The following is a 13,178-nucleotide window of genomic DNA, read 5'->3' on the forward strand; positions in this document are numbered from 1 at the left end:
GTGCTCGGCTGAGGTCATGACCTCTGGGTCTGAGACGTGTTTTCCAGTTTTCCTCACCTGATTCCGGCTGCAGCGCGGTGCTCGGCTGAGGTCATGACCTCTGGGTCTGAGACGTGTTTTCCAGTTTTCCTCACCTGATTCTGGCTGCAGCGTGGTGCTCGGCTGAGGTCATGACCTCTGGGTCTGAGACGTGTTTTCCAGTTTTCCTCACCTGATTCTGGCTGCAGCGCGGTGCTCGGCTGAGGTCATGACCTCTGGGTCTGAAGCTCAAACAGAAGCAGCTCCACTAAATCTGACTTAGCTGAACAGGAAAAACAAACTACACCCTGACCTCATCACTCATTCCTGCTCTCGCCGTTTCTGACAGATACCTCTCGCTCTAACGCGCCTCAAACACGATGAGACGTGGTGTGAAGTATTTATCATCACTCTGGTTTTACTCAGCCTGTCGACACTGTTTCCAAACTGCTGTAAAGATTGAAGTTTGTACTTTTGTCACAAGTTGAAACAGAGTTTTAAAGAGGGCTTGAATGATGCTGCACACTTCCTGCTGCTTCTTCTTAAAAACTGAAGAATCAGATTGTTATTCTTGGGACTCGATGCCCAACCCTTTACTGAGACACTCCCTGTCCTCCCTGCAGGACACAAAAGCAAACACAACAGCCGGCTGAGGAAGAAAGGCGCCGACCTCAGCGAGCTTCAAAGTGCCATCGACTCCATCAAGCAGACGCAGGAGGACATAAACAGGTGAGAGTCCGTCCCACGCCGCGGCGGTCCTGCCCCGTCCCACGCCGCGGCGGTCCTGCCCCGTCCCACGCCGCGGCGGTCCTGCCCCGTCTCACGCCGCGGCGCTGACGGGATGACGTCTGTGTTTCAGGAGCATCGTGGTGCTGCGGAGCCGCGCCGTGGGCCGAGCAGAAAGCAGCTCCTTCCTCCAGCAGCGGGACTTCATCGTCATCGTTTTCCTTGTTGTCCTGCAGGTTTTCATCAACTACATCTTCAAGTAGCAGCGACACACAGACACACACACACACAGACACACACACACACAGACTCCTCCCGTCTTCATCAAACAATGAAGAGCAGACGCTTCGCCCAGAAACAGACTTTTATTTCAGGTCATTCCAGATCTCTGAGAAGATCCACAGATTTCAGAAGAAGAAGAGAAGCGGATTCAGGTGGGACTAATTCTTTGCTTCGATCCTCGAGGCGCCAACTGACATTTCATCTCAAACAACAGGGAACCTTTTTAACACGGAAACGAGGACCACAACATGGAAACGCATAACTATAAGTTTTAATTTTAATGCTTCTTTTTTTATCATTCTTTTCATCTTTGCTTGGCTTGTTTTTGTTTGGAACAAAAAGCAAACTTGATGAGGGAACGTGGTCCAATTTATTTATTTTTGTACGATCAGAAAGTCTGCTATCAGTTCTGGACTGAAGGAAACAAAAACAAAGACTAAACCTCCAGATGACCGAAGGAATGGAAGCTATATTTCTTGTACAAACGTAACACCGTGTCAGTAGCATGTAGAAAAACGAGCGTTAGGACTGTAGCTTTTTGTACAGCATTTAGTTCCAAGGCACAAATGCGCTGAAACAGTTTTATCAGAACGTCATCCAGGTGATTGCACTGCTCTCTAATTAACACCTTAGATTGTTTTTCTCTTAAATCTGCACAAAAAAGCATCAAAATAACTGGTTTTATTTTTATTACGTCATCAGCAGGAGACTGGCTTTAAAAAGTGAGTCAGGGAAATGAAACATGTGACCTTCGCTGAAAAACTCTTCTTCACTGCCTGACTGGAGCAAAGTTCTCCTCCAGCGCATTTGAGCCTCAGGCCCTGACCGCTCGGCTCCAGATGGCGTTCAAAAGCTTTTTCTGCTGGGTTTGCCGCGGCGGACATTTTTAATGACCCGTCAGTGTGGCCCACTGACGTTTGGCTGATTTTACTCTCTTTTTTTGGTGTTTATTTCTGTCTCTGTCACTTTATCCTGATCCTGAAATACTTCCTGTTTAATAACCGGGGAGAGAAAAACAAGTTTTTCTGCGTTCGATCAGACCCGACTTTATCACGTTACGTCCACGATCAGGCTAGCTGCCATCAGCAAAACGTCCAATCACCATAGCAACATCGTCCCCATCAGTGGTGGCTCAGTGCTGTGTGACATCCGACAGAAGATAAAATCAGTTCATCACAGGGTCGTCACACATCATCAGCCAGATTAGGTGCCGAGCTCGGGGCTGGTCAGGAATCTGACTTCCAGTTGATTTTTCCACCTTGGATCTCAGGATTTCCAACATCCGAACTCACAGAACGCACCAGTAGGTCCCTCCTTCTTTCTTTTATGATATGCTGTTAACGTGGACCTTTTTTCTGTTTTCCAGTCCACAAACATGTCCGTGCCATGCCACCAGGTGGCGAGAGCATCCTCTTTAACAACATATATTATAACTGGAGACGGGACCAAAGGATGAGCGCCCCCGAGTGGCCGGCTGCAGAACAGCTTTTAAGTCCCGCCCCTCCGATTTTGTGACAACACAATAATAACACGTGCTTCTGTACGTTCAGATATGTTTTTGTTTTTTGTTCTTTCAGCAGTTTTTAATTCGTCATTTAAGGCATATAAAGGCGTATGTCCCACTGATTGAAAGTGGGCGGGGCTTTGGTATTAACGCGCAGACTCTGACTCCGGAATTCCAACATGGCAGCGTCCAAAAAAAGGCCAAGTTTGGTTTCAGCTTCCAGCAGTGGGAGGTTCGTACTGTTTCCAGTTACTAACCATCTCAGCGTGCAGACGCAGCTTCAGTAATGTTGGGATTCTGAAGAAACTCAGTCGTGCAACGATTCGCACCTGGAGTACGTCTTGTGCACGACTCTGCTACTGGCACAATAAATGCAAAGCCATATTTGTGTTGTCCAGGATCAGGCGAACCTGAACTGCCTCCGATGGTACAAACCCAGCAGAAAACTCTGGAGCCGGGCCGACGGGGCCTAAAATAGACACTTTACTTCGCTCCTCGTACCGTATCGAGCTGTTAGTACTTCAGAGCCAGCCAAACTGGGTGTGTAGAGTAGAAGTTAACCCCGTTCACTGTGTAAATATCCAGCTGGGGAACAGACTCATCACTTCCACACCGATTCTTCTCTTCGCCTTGTCCACGTTTACACATTCAGTTGCCTCCTCCGTCAGCAGAGACCGACACGGTGTAGCATCGCTGGGAACCCCGCTGGTCCGAGTGTTTTCTGTTTCTGGCCTCCCTCATTGCCTCGCCGTCAGAATGTGGAGAAATGAGCCCAAACCAGTGCCTTCTAGAGTCGGACAGGAGTCGGATGAGGTGGCGAGGAGGGCGGGAGGCGGAGTCCGGAGCTCAGACGGGACGTGCCATATGAAGCCTTAGACCTGAGTCTGCCTCCTCTGGAGCTCCTGATTCCTGCCGCGGGGAAGAGAGGGAGGGAGCGAGGCCAAACTTCGAGGGAAATAAACATCTCTGTCGTCCGTGAAATGTTTTATTTATTCCTCTTTTCTACGTGGGTTTTTCAGCTCCTAGTTTTAGATCACTCTTATTTTGTCTGCATCCCTTGGGGACTGTCACTCCTCTCACACATAAAAACCCCGTTTTCCTCTTTCAGGTAACTGAATATATTTACTGTATCGCCGTGGCAACTGTAACTTCCTGGAAGGTTACGGTCACAAGTAACACAGAATAAAAACAAAGGATTTTCTGGATTCATTTGTTTGCATTCTTTTTAAATAAAGACTAAATATAAAATGTGATTTTTAAAGAAAAAGAATAACTGTTGGAGGATGTTCCTTTGGGGTCTTATTTTGTAAATTATTTTTAAAAAGATAAAAACAGTAAATTACTCGGCGAAAATGAATCTGTACATTTAATTTTACCTACTAGCAACATTGTAGCTAGTAGATAAAATTAGGAAAACTAGTGAATCAGCAGAAGTAGCTAAAAGTTGACAAAACCATTGCTGAAGGCTAAAACGAGAACATTAGTAGCTAAAAGCTAAATTTAGCAACATGCTAGCTAAAAGGAACAAACAAAAAAGAAGTAGATTTAAGAGCAGAATGTTTTGAAGGAACTGAAGAGATTTTAATGTATTTCAAGTTATTTATTTCAAAAAGTATAAAAGTTACAAACACCAGGAGTCATGGCACCGTCTCCCTGATGAACACGGCTGATATACGAGTGGCTGAAACTGGTTCGACTGCAGAAAACATCCGAAAGAAGCGAAACGATGATGGTGGCAACAAAAGACAACTAAAGATCTGCTACATTATGCATAAACAGCAAAGAGGATTAAGATTTGTTGAAAAAGCTGTATTTAATTAAACCTATACATGATAACAGCAGAATAAAACTCCCCCGAAGGAAATGTTGTCCTCCTGGACAGAAAGGCTTACTCATTTGCTTGTTCCAACCTTTTCTTTTGTGGGAATATTGAAGATTCAGCATATGAAACAGCTGGAATAAAATAAAATGAAAAAACATTAAACCTTTGCACGTCTTGTGTGACCAAGCTGGACCACCAGCAGAGGGCAGTGGAGAGCTACTGTCCCACAGTTAAACATAATATCTGCTCAGGTCCTCCTCAGGTGGTCATTGTTTTTGTGTAACCTTTTCAGGGATTCTCTATTTACGGTTATTAATATGTATATGACTTTTATGATCCCTGTCAGTAGTTCTGGGCGATATAACGATACATATCGTGGGGACAATAGAAAAGTGTCTATCGTGATATATTTTCTTCTATCATTTCTATCATAATTGTATCAATGATTCATGTAAATATTTCATAACGTAGGCTACGACGAATGTATTAGTGTTGTCACTTTGCATACATTCAGTTTATATAAGAAGAAAAAATAACTATTTTGCGGCCGAACTATAGCCGGCCGAAGATAATGGAGTCTGTTGTCATTTGATACTGTTACGTCTAACAGGTACATATATGTTGCTGCACTAAAATGCAGCAGATCTCATTTGTGAAAGTTCAGTTAAATGTCACTTCGAAATAAAGCTTGAAAAAGGTAAGAAATGAGATTATTTTTTCATATTTTTCAGAGAATAACTGACAACGTACGTAATTGGGGTATATCGTGATATAAATCGTTATCGTGATATAAAATTATCCATATAGTGATGTAGGATTTTTTCCATATCGCCCAGCACTAACTGTCAGTATTACTGGTTTTACAACAGCTACCATTCCCTATTTTACAGATATTTTACTTCGTAAAAGTAAAATGGATTCCCCCGAGGCCTCGTGCTCCTCAGCTGGTCCTACCACCACATCGAATTATAGCCGTTTCTGTGTTGGCTAATGTCCATTAGCTGTGGCAGCCATCTTGGATCAGGTTAATCAGTTGTAGACAGACATTCAATGACTATTTTCTGCAAATTCCAATAAATTGTGCACTCGTTCTTGAGATATTTTGCTAACAAGAAGAAGTCACACAAAGCGGTTTGGTTGGTTAGCTTCGAGCTAAGGCCGGTATCTCGTCAGGATGTCCCCGAGCTGAAACTGCAACTCAGCTGGTCTCCGAACAGTCGCCGTGGAAGGGCGGAAAGCTCTACAGCGTTCGGCTGATTGGGGAGATGATGAGAGGAGTTGAGTTTTTCCCGCCATCACTCGGACAGGGACTGAAGTACGGGAGCAGTTTCCCGCCGAACTTGCAGCCGGCGAACGAGTAAATCAGGACTGGAGCGTCTGGATCGTAGAAGCGAACCAGACCTTCGTCCTGATCCACAAACACCCCCACCTTCTGGGGTTTGGACTTCAGGTGGAGGGGGACCGAAGGTCCGGAAAGAGCTCTGTAGTGTCCATTCCTCAGCCACACGACCCAGTAACCGTTCTCGGGGCAGATCGTGTTCTCGGCCTTCCTGTTAATGGACTCCCGGACCACTCCCAGTTCCCATTTGGTTTTCCCGCCAACCTGAACCTCGTAATAAAACCTTCCCGAGGAGAAGGCCTGCTCTCCCAGGACGGCAAAAGAGGACAGCCTCTGCGGCGTGTCGGGGACAGACTGCTCGGCTTCCCCACAGCCGACTCGTTTCCTGTCCTCCGACAGGACCAGGTGTGGGTTCGCCGTGTCCCGGTCCAGAGTCACGTCCACCTGGTACAGCCGCACCCGGGACACTTCCACGTCGGCGCACAGCTTCTCCATGTGCCTGCGGAGCGTCCCCAGCTCGGCCGCCGCTGTCCTCACGGTCCCGTCGCAGGAGGGCTGGACCCGGGCCTTGGTCCAGTCCCTGGCTGGGACGTTTCGTCGTAGCTGGAGGCGGTCCTCGCTTCGAGACGGCGACTTCAGCTCCAAGCTCCTCCTCAGCAGCTCGGAGATCTCCTCCTCCAGCTCCTTTACGAACCCGGCAGCTTGCGCCTCCGCCGCTTCCTGCTTGCGCTCGATCACGTCCATGAGCAGGTCCAGGTTCCTCCGGGACGACTTGATCAAGGCGGCGCAGTCCTCCACGGCGGCCGCCATCACGCCCTCCGCGGCCTCCTTGCTGACCTTCAGCGACTGATTGAGCTGCTCGATCTTCAGCAGCCTCTCCTGGATCATCTGTTGGACGTCCAGCTCCTTCCTCTTCCCGTCCCAGTCATCGATCAGAGGGACGACGTGATGTCTCCTGTGGTCGGACGCGGCGCAGGACAGACACACGGGCGCCCGATCCGTCCTGCAGAACATCTCCAGGGGTTTGTCGTGCTTCGTGCACACCTGGGTCTCCATGGCGGTCCTCCGATGAGGCTCCAGGCGAGTCCGGCGGTGCGAGGACTTCACGGCCTTCTGTTTGCTTTTAGCGCAGGCGTCACAGAGGACATCCTTGGGAGGGGTCCTGGCGGCGCTCCTGCCAGCTGAGGACCTGAAGTAAGCAGCCATGTCTGACAGGAAGGCGTTGACCCGCAGCGCCGGCCTCGAGTCGAAGAGCTCCGGGCCCCCGGGCCACTGCTGCCGGCCGCCGGCGCTCCACTGTCCGCACGGGACGGTGACCGGGTCGGCGAACACGTCCAGACACACAGAGCACCGGAACCGATCCTCCGACAGGAAGCTGCTGCCAGTCGCCATGGTTACGCGCTAAAATCAAAACATAAGCTTCGTTCAAATTAAGTTTATTTATACAGCAGATCAAGTGTTTCACGATGAAATGCAACAGAATAAAATCAGCTTTTTATAAAGAATTTCTCACGAGTTGAAATTAAGCCTCAAACAAACGGTGACAACTATAAACCCCTCAGCCCGTGGACGCAAATCCAAACTCTCTTTGCGGAGCTTTTATTTTGAAGGCGAGTGGCATCCTGTGTGCGCTGGCAGCCGAGTCTCTTCACTCATACCAGAGGTTGTGAGATTTGAGTTGCTGTTATAGCAGCACACGGTAAAAATACGAAGAGAGACACAGGATGGAGAATTTAAAAAAATTTGCTGAAATCTGTGCCATCAAACTAAACATACAGAAAAATAAAACTGGAGCAGGCCCACATGAGAGGCTTCGCTGTGCAAACTGTAAAATGTTACACAATCAGGAATGGTGCAGTGATATTTCACAACAAGTTACCTCACCTGCAGCTGCCCTTCACATCACAACACCTTCAATTTCTGTATGAGCTCAGATTGAGTGGGAGTCAATGGGGGCTTGGATGTGCGCTCCGGGGGGAGTTAGAGGAAAACACACAAGTCTTTCAGCAGAGAGAGAAGAAGAAGACAGTCTGATGTATAAACTCTGACTTAAAGAACAAAAAAAGTTGGGTTTGTAACGATCCTGTAAGTTCCTGTGTGACATCATCACATTCTGTTGTAAAATCCTAAAATATGAAACTTTATCTGGTCCAACTTTTAAACTTTGAGCTTCAGAGCAGAAACCTTCCTGCTGATTTATTCCTGTTTCATCTTTCAGCTGCATCGTGTAAAGTTCCACTTTTAGAGTTTCCCAAAGAAATATCAAACCTTCGTTTCCAGTTACAGAGAAATAATCTGCTGAAGTCGTGGGTTCGAGCTGGACTCACCTGCCCGGCTCCGTTCAGTCGAAGACAAAATGTGTTTCCTGAAAACTTGTTGAGTTTTACTGGAGGAATGTTTGTTGAATGGTCCTGTCCGCCTCCGCCTCCTCAGGAGTCAGATTACAAAACATGCATCTGCTTCACCAGGCGGGAAATGGAACAATGAACTCGGAGGGCGATGGTGTTTTTGCATTTGTTGATCCGTCTGTTAGCAAAATATCTCATGAACCACCGTTCAGTTTCTAATGAAACTTGCAGATCGTAATCATCTACAACTGATTAACCTCTGGGGTCAACTCGATTTAAGATGGCTGCCACAACCAACTCAGTTTAAAGATCACATAAATGGTTATAACTCAATCATTTTTTCACAGATTGACCTTAAGTTTGGAGTGGTAGTAGCTGAGGTATCGCCAGTAGCTATTTGGAATCAACTCTGTCTGTTAGCAAAATATCTCATGAACCAATGGAAGGATGTTAATGAAACTGGTTGTACATCTACAACTGATTCACTTTTAGAGCCAACCCAATCCAAGATGGCTGCCTCAGCTAATCAGTCACATTTACAGATACTGAGCTAATATTTGGTGTGGTAGTAGCTGAGGGTCATTCCTCACAGAATCTGAATGTTATTTATTTCTCTGCTCGGGCCTCAGCTTGGTGTCGGCGCAGATGCCCCCTCCCGAGGCGACGATGTTTTCTTTTCCAACCAGCGATAGACAAGTGCTGACATGTGGAGCGATCACCGCTGCAGGATTTCCCCTCAGCTCGAGTTAAAGACGAGGGAACGAGGGAACAATCACTTCAAAAAGCCAGGCTGTCCCCCACCTCTGAAGGTGCGTGTGTTCTTGTGTCTGTTAGCAAAATATCTCAGGAACCGCTGGACAGATCTGAATGAAACTGCAGATATCCAACTATCTAACTGTTAAAGTCATGTTGTGCTGACGGGGGATGTGCTGAACGATGTTGACTGTTGATGTTTTAGTTGAAGCTCCCCGCTTTAGATCGAGGAGCTGAGGGTCAAACTTGCTTCTCACATTTTCGACTTACATGTCCGGACATGTTATTAAATGATGCAAACTCCAAAACACACACACACACACACACAAAACAACAAATGCAACAGGAAAAACACTGCAGTCACAGAAAACAGAAGTAAAAACAAACCAAATACCAAAAACTCAGCTGCGATCTCCCTCCACCAGACCACCAGGGGGACTCCAGGCTGGATCTTTGACCCGGTTCTGACAGACAGATGTGGGTCAGCTCACCTTCATGAACTCCATCCTCCTAAACCCGGAGGTTCTCTTAGGGACCGTCAACAAATTACCCAACCAACAAAAGTAAAATAACCTGCATGTCATGAGAACGTCTGACCAAGAGTTAATGTTGAATTGTTTCATTAGTCTGGACAAATAAGATGCATCTAATAGTATCTGAATTTAAAGCATTTTATATTTGTTAATTAATACCAGTTTTTTTCTGAATGCCTTCCATGTCTTGAGACCAGGTGATGAAAACTTTATATCGACTTGTTTTACTGGGTGACGGTGTTTTATTAGTCCAGTTCAACGTTAAAAAAATCAAAACATTCACAGAGGATATTTATTTTTGGTTTTCAGGTCTTATTGGGTCGGTAGTTTGTTGGTGGTTTGTGTTTCCACCTGTCAGCCACCGCATACACGGGGGATTTATTTTGATTTATTTTTAGCACATTGAAGTGAAGCTGACAGGAAGCCAACAGCGCTGGTTGAGCCATGTTTGCAGACTGGACGGCGAACTGACTCCAGGAAGTCGAACCGAGGCACTCGTTAAGAAGTCAATGGGACGTGGTTGGGAAAGGAGGAGCGGAGTTAGACACCTGTGTCCTAGATGCTTCCTGATGGCGTCGGAGGGAATCGTACCTGGGCAGGTCGTGGCGTACGAGGTAGCTTCACAACAGGAAGACGTTTAGAGCGAGGCGAGGATGCAGGAGAGGAAGTCCAACTTGATGAGAACTCAGTCATCCAGGACATCCATCCATTTTCTTGACCCGCTTCTCCTTTCCGGGTCATGGGGAGCTGCTGTCTGTCCCCAGCAGTCCCTGTGCGAGAGGCGGGGACACCCTGGACAGGTCACAAGTCCATCACAGGGACACACAGAGACAAACGAGACAAACAACCGTTCACTCATGGTAAATCCTACTAAACTCCTGTCCTGGAGCTGAAGATGTTCTGGAAGCTGGATTCAGGTGCAGATTAAACTCGCTCTCCTAACAATAGAGGCTCATTAGGGTCCTTATTAGCCTGACTCGCTGATGGGTCTCTGTGGTCACATGAATGCTGATTGGAGTGAAACTGATTGGGGATCAGGCCTAAAGCTCCATTATAGGTTTCTAAAAGCTGCGAGTGCAAAATGTCTGCAGCTGCAAACAAGTCCACTGGTTTTTGTTTGTAACCTTTTCTTTGTTTTGGAAGCTGTTATAAAGTGACACAATATAAATCCTTCTCAAAGTGAAAGTTCTGCCCGGGAACAGACCTGGAAACCCGATCTGTCTTTGTTCATTACGGTCTCGTCTGGGAGCGTTTTGATTTTCCCACAAAACGAGATACGAGCCGCTTTCACTCATATCGAACACTCATCGAGCAATGTTCTTCGAAACATTCAAACTTTTCTTTTTCTGGGATTCCTACATAATCTAAAACGTTTCATTCATTTTGTGATCTTCAAAACCATCAAATGTCTTCAAAGGTTTTTTGGAACTAAAAACTGCCGACAACACAAGTTTATTTTACTCCGAAGGTCGTCTCTTTTCTACAACCTCCCTCATTTTTTCCAAATATTAAATTTGTTTCATTCTGATAATGAATGGATGGGATGTCACTGTTGCTAGGATACAGGACCCCGTTCTTTCAAGGCTACAGGGTGCTGAAGGAGGAGGCGACAAGGAAAGGACAAACAGGATCGAGATTATTGGAGTGGTGTTGCAAAGAAAACAAGACAAAACAGGTGCTGAAGGGAAAAAAGGTGAAAAAGGAAGAGATGTGCACATGAAGGAACGTGCACGGCAAGAGACGTGCACGGGAAGGAATGGAACAAGATGATGGTTAACAGCAGAGATGATGAGCAGCAAAAACAAAAAGGAAAAAATTTCTGTGAAAAATAAAGGAGATTAACCTACATTCCTGTCTGTGTTGTCATCCGTCCATCCATCTTCTTTACCTGCTTCTCCATTTCGGGTCACGGGGAGTCAGTGCCTATCTGCAGCCGTCACTGTTTGAGAGGCCGGGAAACCATCCTGTCCATCCACATCCAGTGTCTTTTATTTACGAATTTCAAACGGCTGAAGGCTCTGGACGTTGTGGGGCTGCCTGTGGAGAGGCAGAACTGTGGTGGTGCTTCCTATTTTATTTTAAAAAAGGGAGACCGGAGAGTGCATTTCCCACACTTCTCAGCCTCCCTGGGACAGTTTATTGATTGTGGAACCTTGGAGAAGGCTTCTGGACGTGTTCCCTAAGGCACTCTGTGTGTGGAGTAGTGCAGCAGTTTGGTTCGAACCAAAGCAGAAGCTGTCGAGGTCGTTCTCGGTGCTGATTGGACTCCTCCAGGGCTGCTCCTTGTCTCCTGTTTGAAGCATTCGTGGACAGGATCTCAAGGCACAGTTGTAGAAGTAGAGGGTGTCAGGTTGAGGAGCCTCAGGGTTTTGTCTTTGTTTCTCGCCGATGATGTGGTTCTGTTGGCGTCTTCAGGCCATGACCTCCAGCGTGCACCGGGTCTGCTCCCTCCTGGTCTTTGAGTCTTTGCCTCAGGTATCTGGGTTTGTCCACGAGGTACGGTTGGATGGTACAGGAGACATACTGGCGGACTGGGGCCAGGCTCTTTATTTCCTGTAGTCAGGAGGTGTGGACTCAGATTCAATTCAGTTTCTTTATATTGGACCAGTTACCAGTAAAACTCATCTCAGGACACGGTACAAAAATAAATTAACAGACATTAAATGCCAACGAGTAAAAGTTATCAGTCTAAGGAAGCCAGCCAACTGTGTCAAATCCTCACTTTATCGCAATCTTCCATCTTGAAATGACTCCATTTAACAGGAAGAAGCCTCCAGCAGAACCAGAACCAGAACCGGGCTCAGGATGGGCGACCGTCTGTTAGAAGACAGGAGAGAGACAAGGACAGACATGTGACTGAAATGAACTTAGCCTTAGACATGAGGCGAGGAGGTTTTCAGTTATTTGGTTGCCTGATTCGCCTGATCGGCGTCTCGGATCAGTCCGAAGGTTTACTCCAACTCCCAGCAGAAAGACTTCTCCTATAAGCCTGAAAAAAACAAATCTTTCTGAGCAGCAACATACGGGTGTGAAAGAACGCTACAGTAGCCAATGTTGAGCTTCTACGCAGGTCTCATGACACCGTTTGTTTAGTTCCTGGCTGTTTGCTCAGGCGAACAACGTCGACGTTCTGATGTGAGAAGCTGGCTGTGAGGCCTTCTGACCTGCAGCTGTTAATATGATGTGTTTTACACGTTATCACCTGAGTGTGATGAAGAGGCTGGGTTACGTCAGCCTGGCAGCTGGATTTGTCAGGTTTAAATGAGGTAATCCTTGGTGTTTGCAGCGTTGCTGGATGCTGGCTCAGCGCTGTGGTACCGGCGGAGCATAAAGGAACTGCTGCAGCAAGCCGCTCTCTTTCACAGCCGGATTAGTGGGGCGATTAGCTGCCTTTTTACTTTCTTTTCTTTGTGTGTAACCGTCAGCGCCCCCAACAACACAGAGCTGACCATCAGAGCAGCGCCTTCCTCACATCTGGGCCAAGGAAGAGAGAGAGGCAAGGGACGGTTTACACTGTCACCCGCCGTCAAGAGGCAGGAAGTAATCGTTGGATGTGCAACCAACTGAAGTCAAGATGGCTGCCACAGCCAGCTGACCTCAGAAAATGCCTAAATAGCTAAAGATATTGAGCTAAAATTTGATGCAATCGTAGTGAGACAGCATGAACAGCAGCAGGAATGCTAGGCCTTTATTTTTGTTTGCATTGTTTACCAAACTTTATTTTCTTTGTTTGGCTCCAACAACACACCACAAGGACACCTCCTCTCCTCTCCCCTCCTCCTCTCCTCTCCCCTCCTCTCCTCTCCTCTCCTCTCCTCTCCCCTCCCCTCCCCAGCCTGCAGCCAGCCTGCAG

General features: G+C 47.1%; 2 protein-coding genes across 10 annotated transcripts in view; one reads left to right on the forward strand and one right to left on the reverse strand.

Annotated features, from left to right (window-relative positions):
- Positions 1-3,739, forward strand: part of osbpl8 (oxysterol binding protein-like 8) — a 76,196-nt gene extending 72,457 nt beyond the window's left edge. For all 9 annotated transcript variants that reach the window (XM_017431574.3, XM_017431570.3, XM_017431573.3 and 6 more), the window contains 2 exons: positions 642-747; positions 878-3,739. In XM_017431574.3, the coding sequence (XP_017287063.1) occupies positions 642-747; positions 878-1,007 (236 nt within the window). In that variant the 3' untranslated portion in view covers positions 1,008-3,739. The remainder of the gene's footprint in view (positions 1-641; positions 748-877) is intronic.
- Positions 3,740-5,119: 1,380 nt separating this feature from the next.
- On the reverse strand, positions 5,120-7,177 carry LOC108244979 (E3 ubiquitin-protein ligase TRIM21-like). Its single transcript, XM_017431554.3, has one exon. The coding sequence runs from the start codon at positions 7,081-7,083 to the stop codon at positions 5,593-5,595; it is 1,491 nt and encodes a 496-aa protein (XP_017287043.1). The 5' UTR covers positions 7,084-7,177; the 3' UTR covers positions 5,120-5,592.
- Positions 7,178-13,178: the final 6,001 nt, after the last annotated feature.

The sequence above is a fragment of the Kryptolebias marmoratus genome, linkage group LG1 (genome assembly GCF_001649575.2).
Source record: "Kryptolebias marmoratus isolate JLee-2015 linkage group LG1, ASM164957v2, whole genome shotgun sequence".
NCBI lineage: Eukaryota > Metazoa > Chordata > Actinopteri > Cyprinodontiformes > Rivulidae > Kryptolebias > Kryptolebias marmoratus.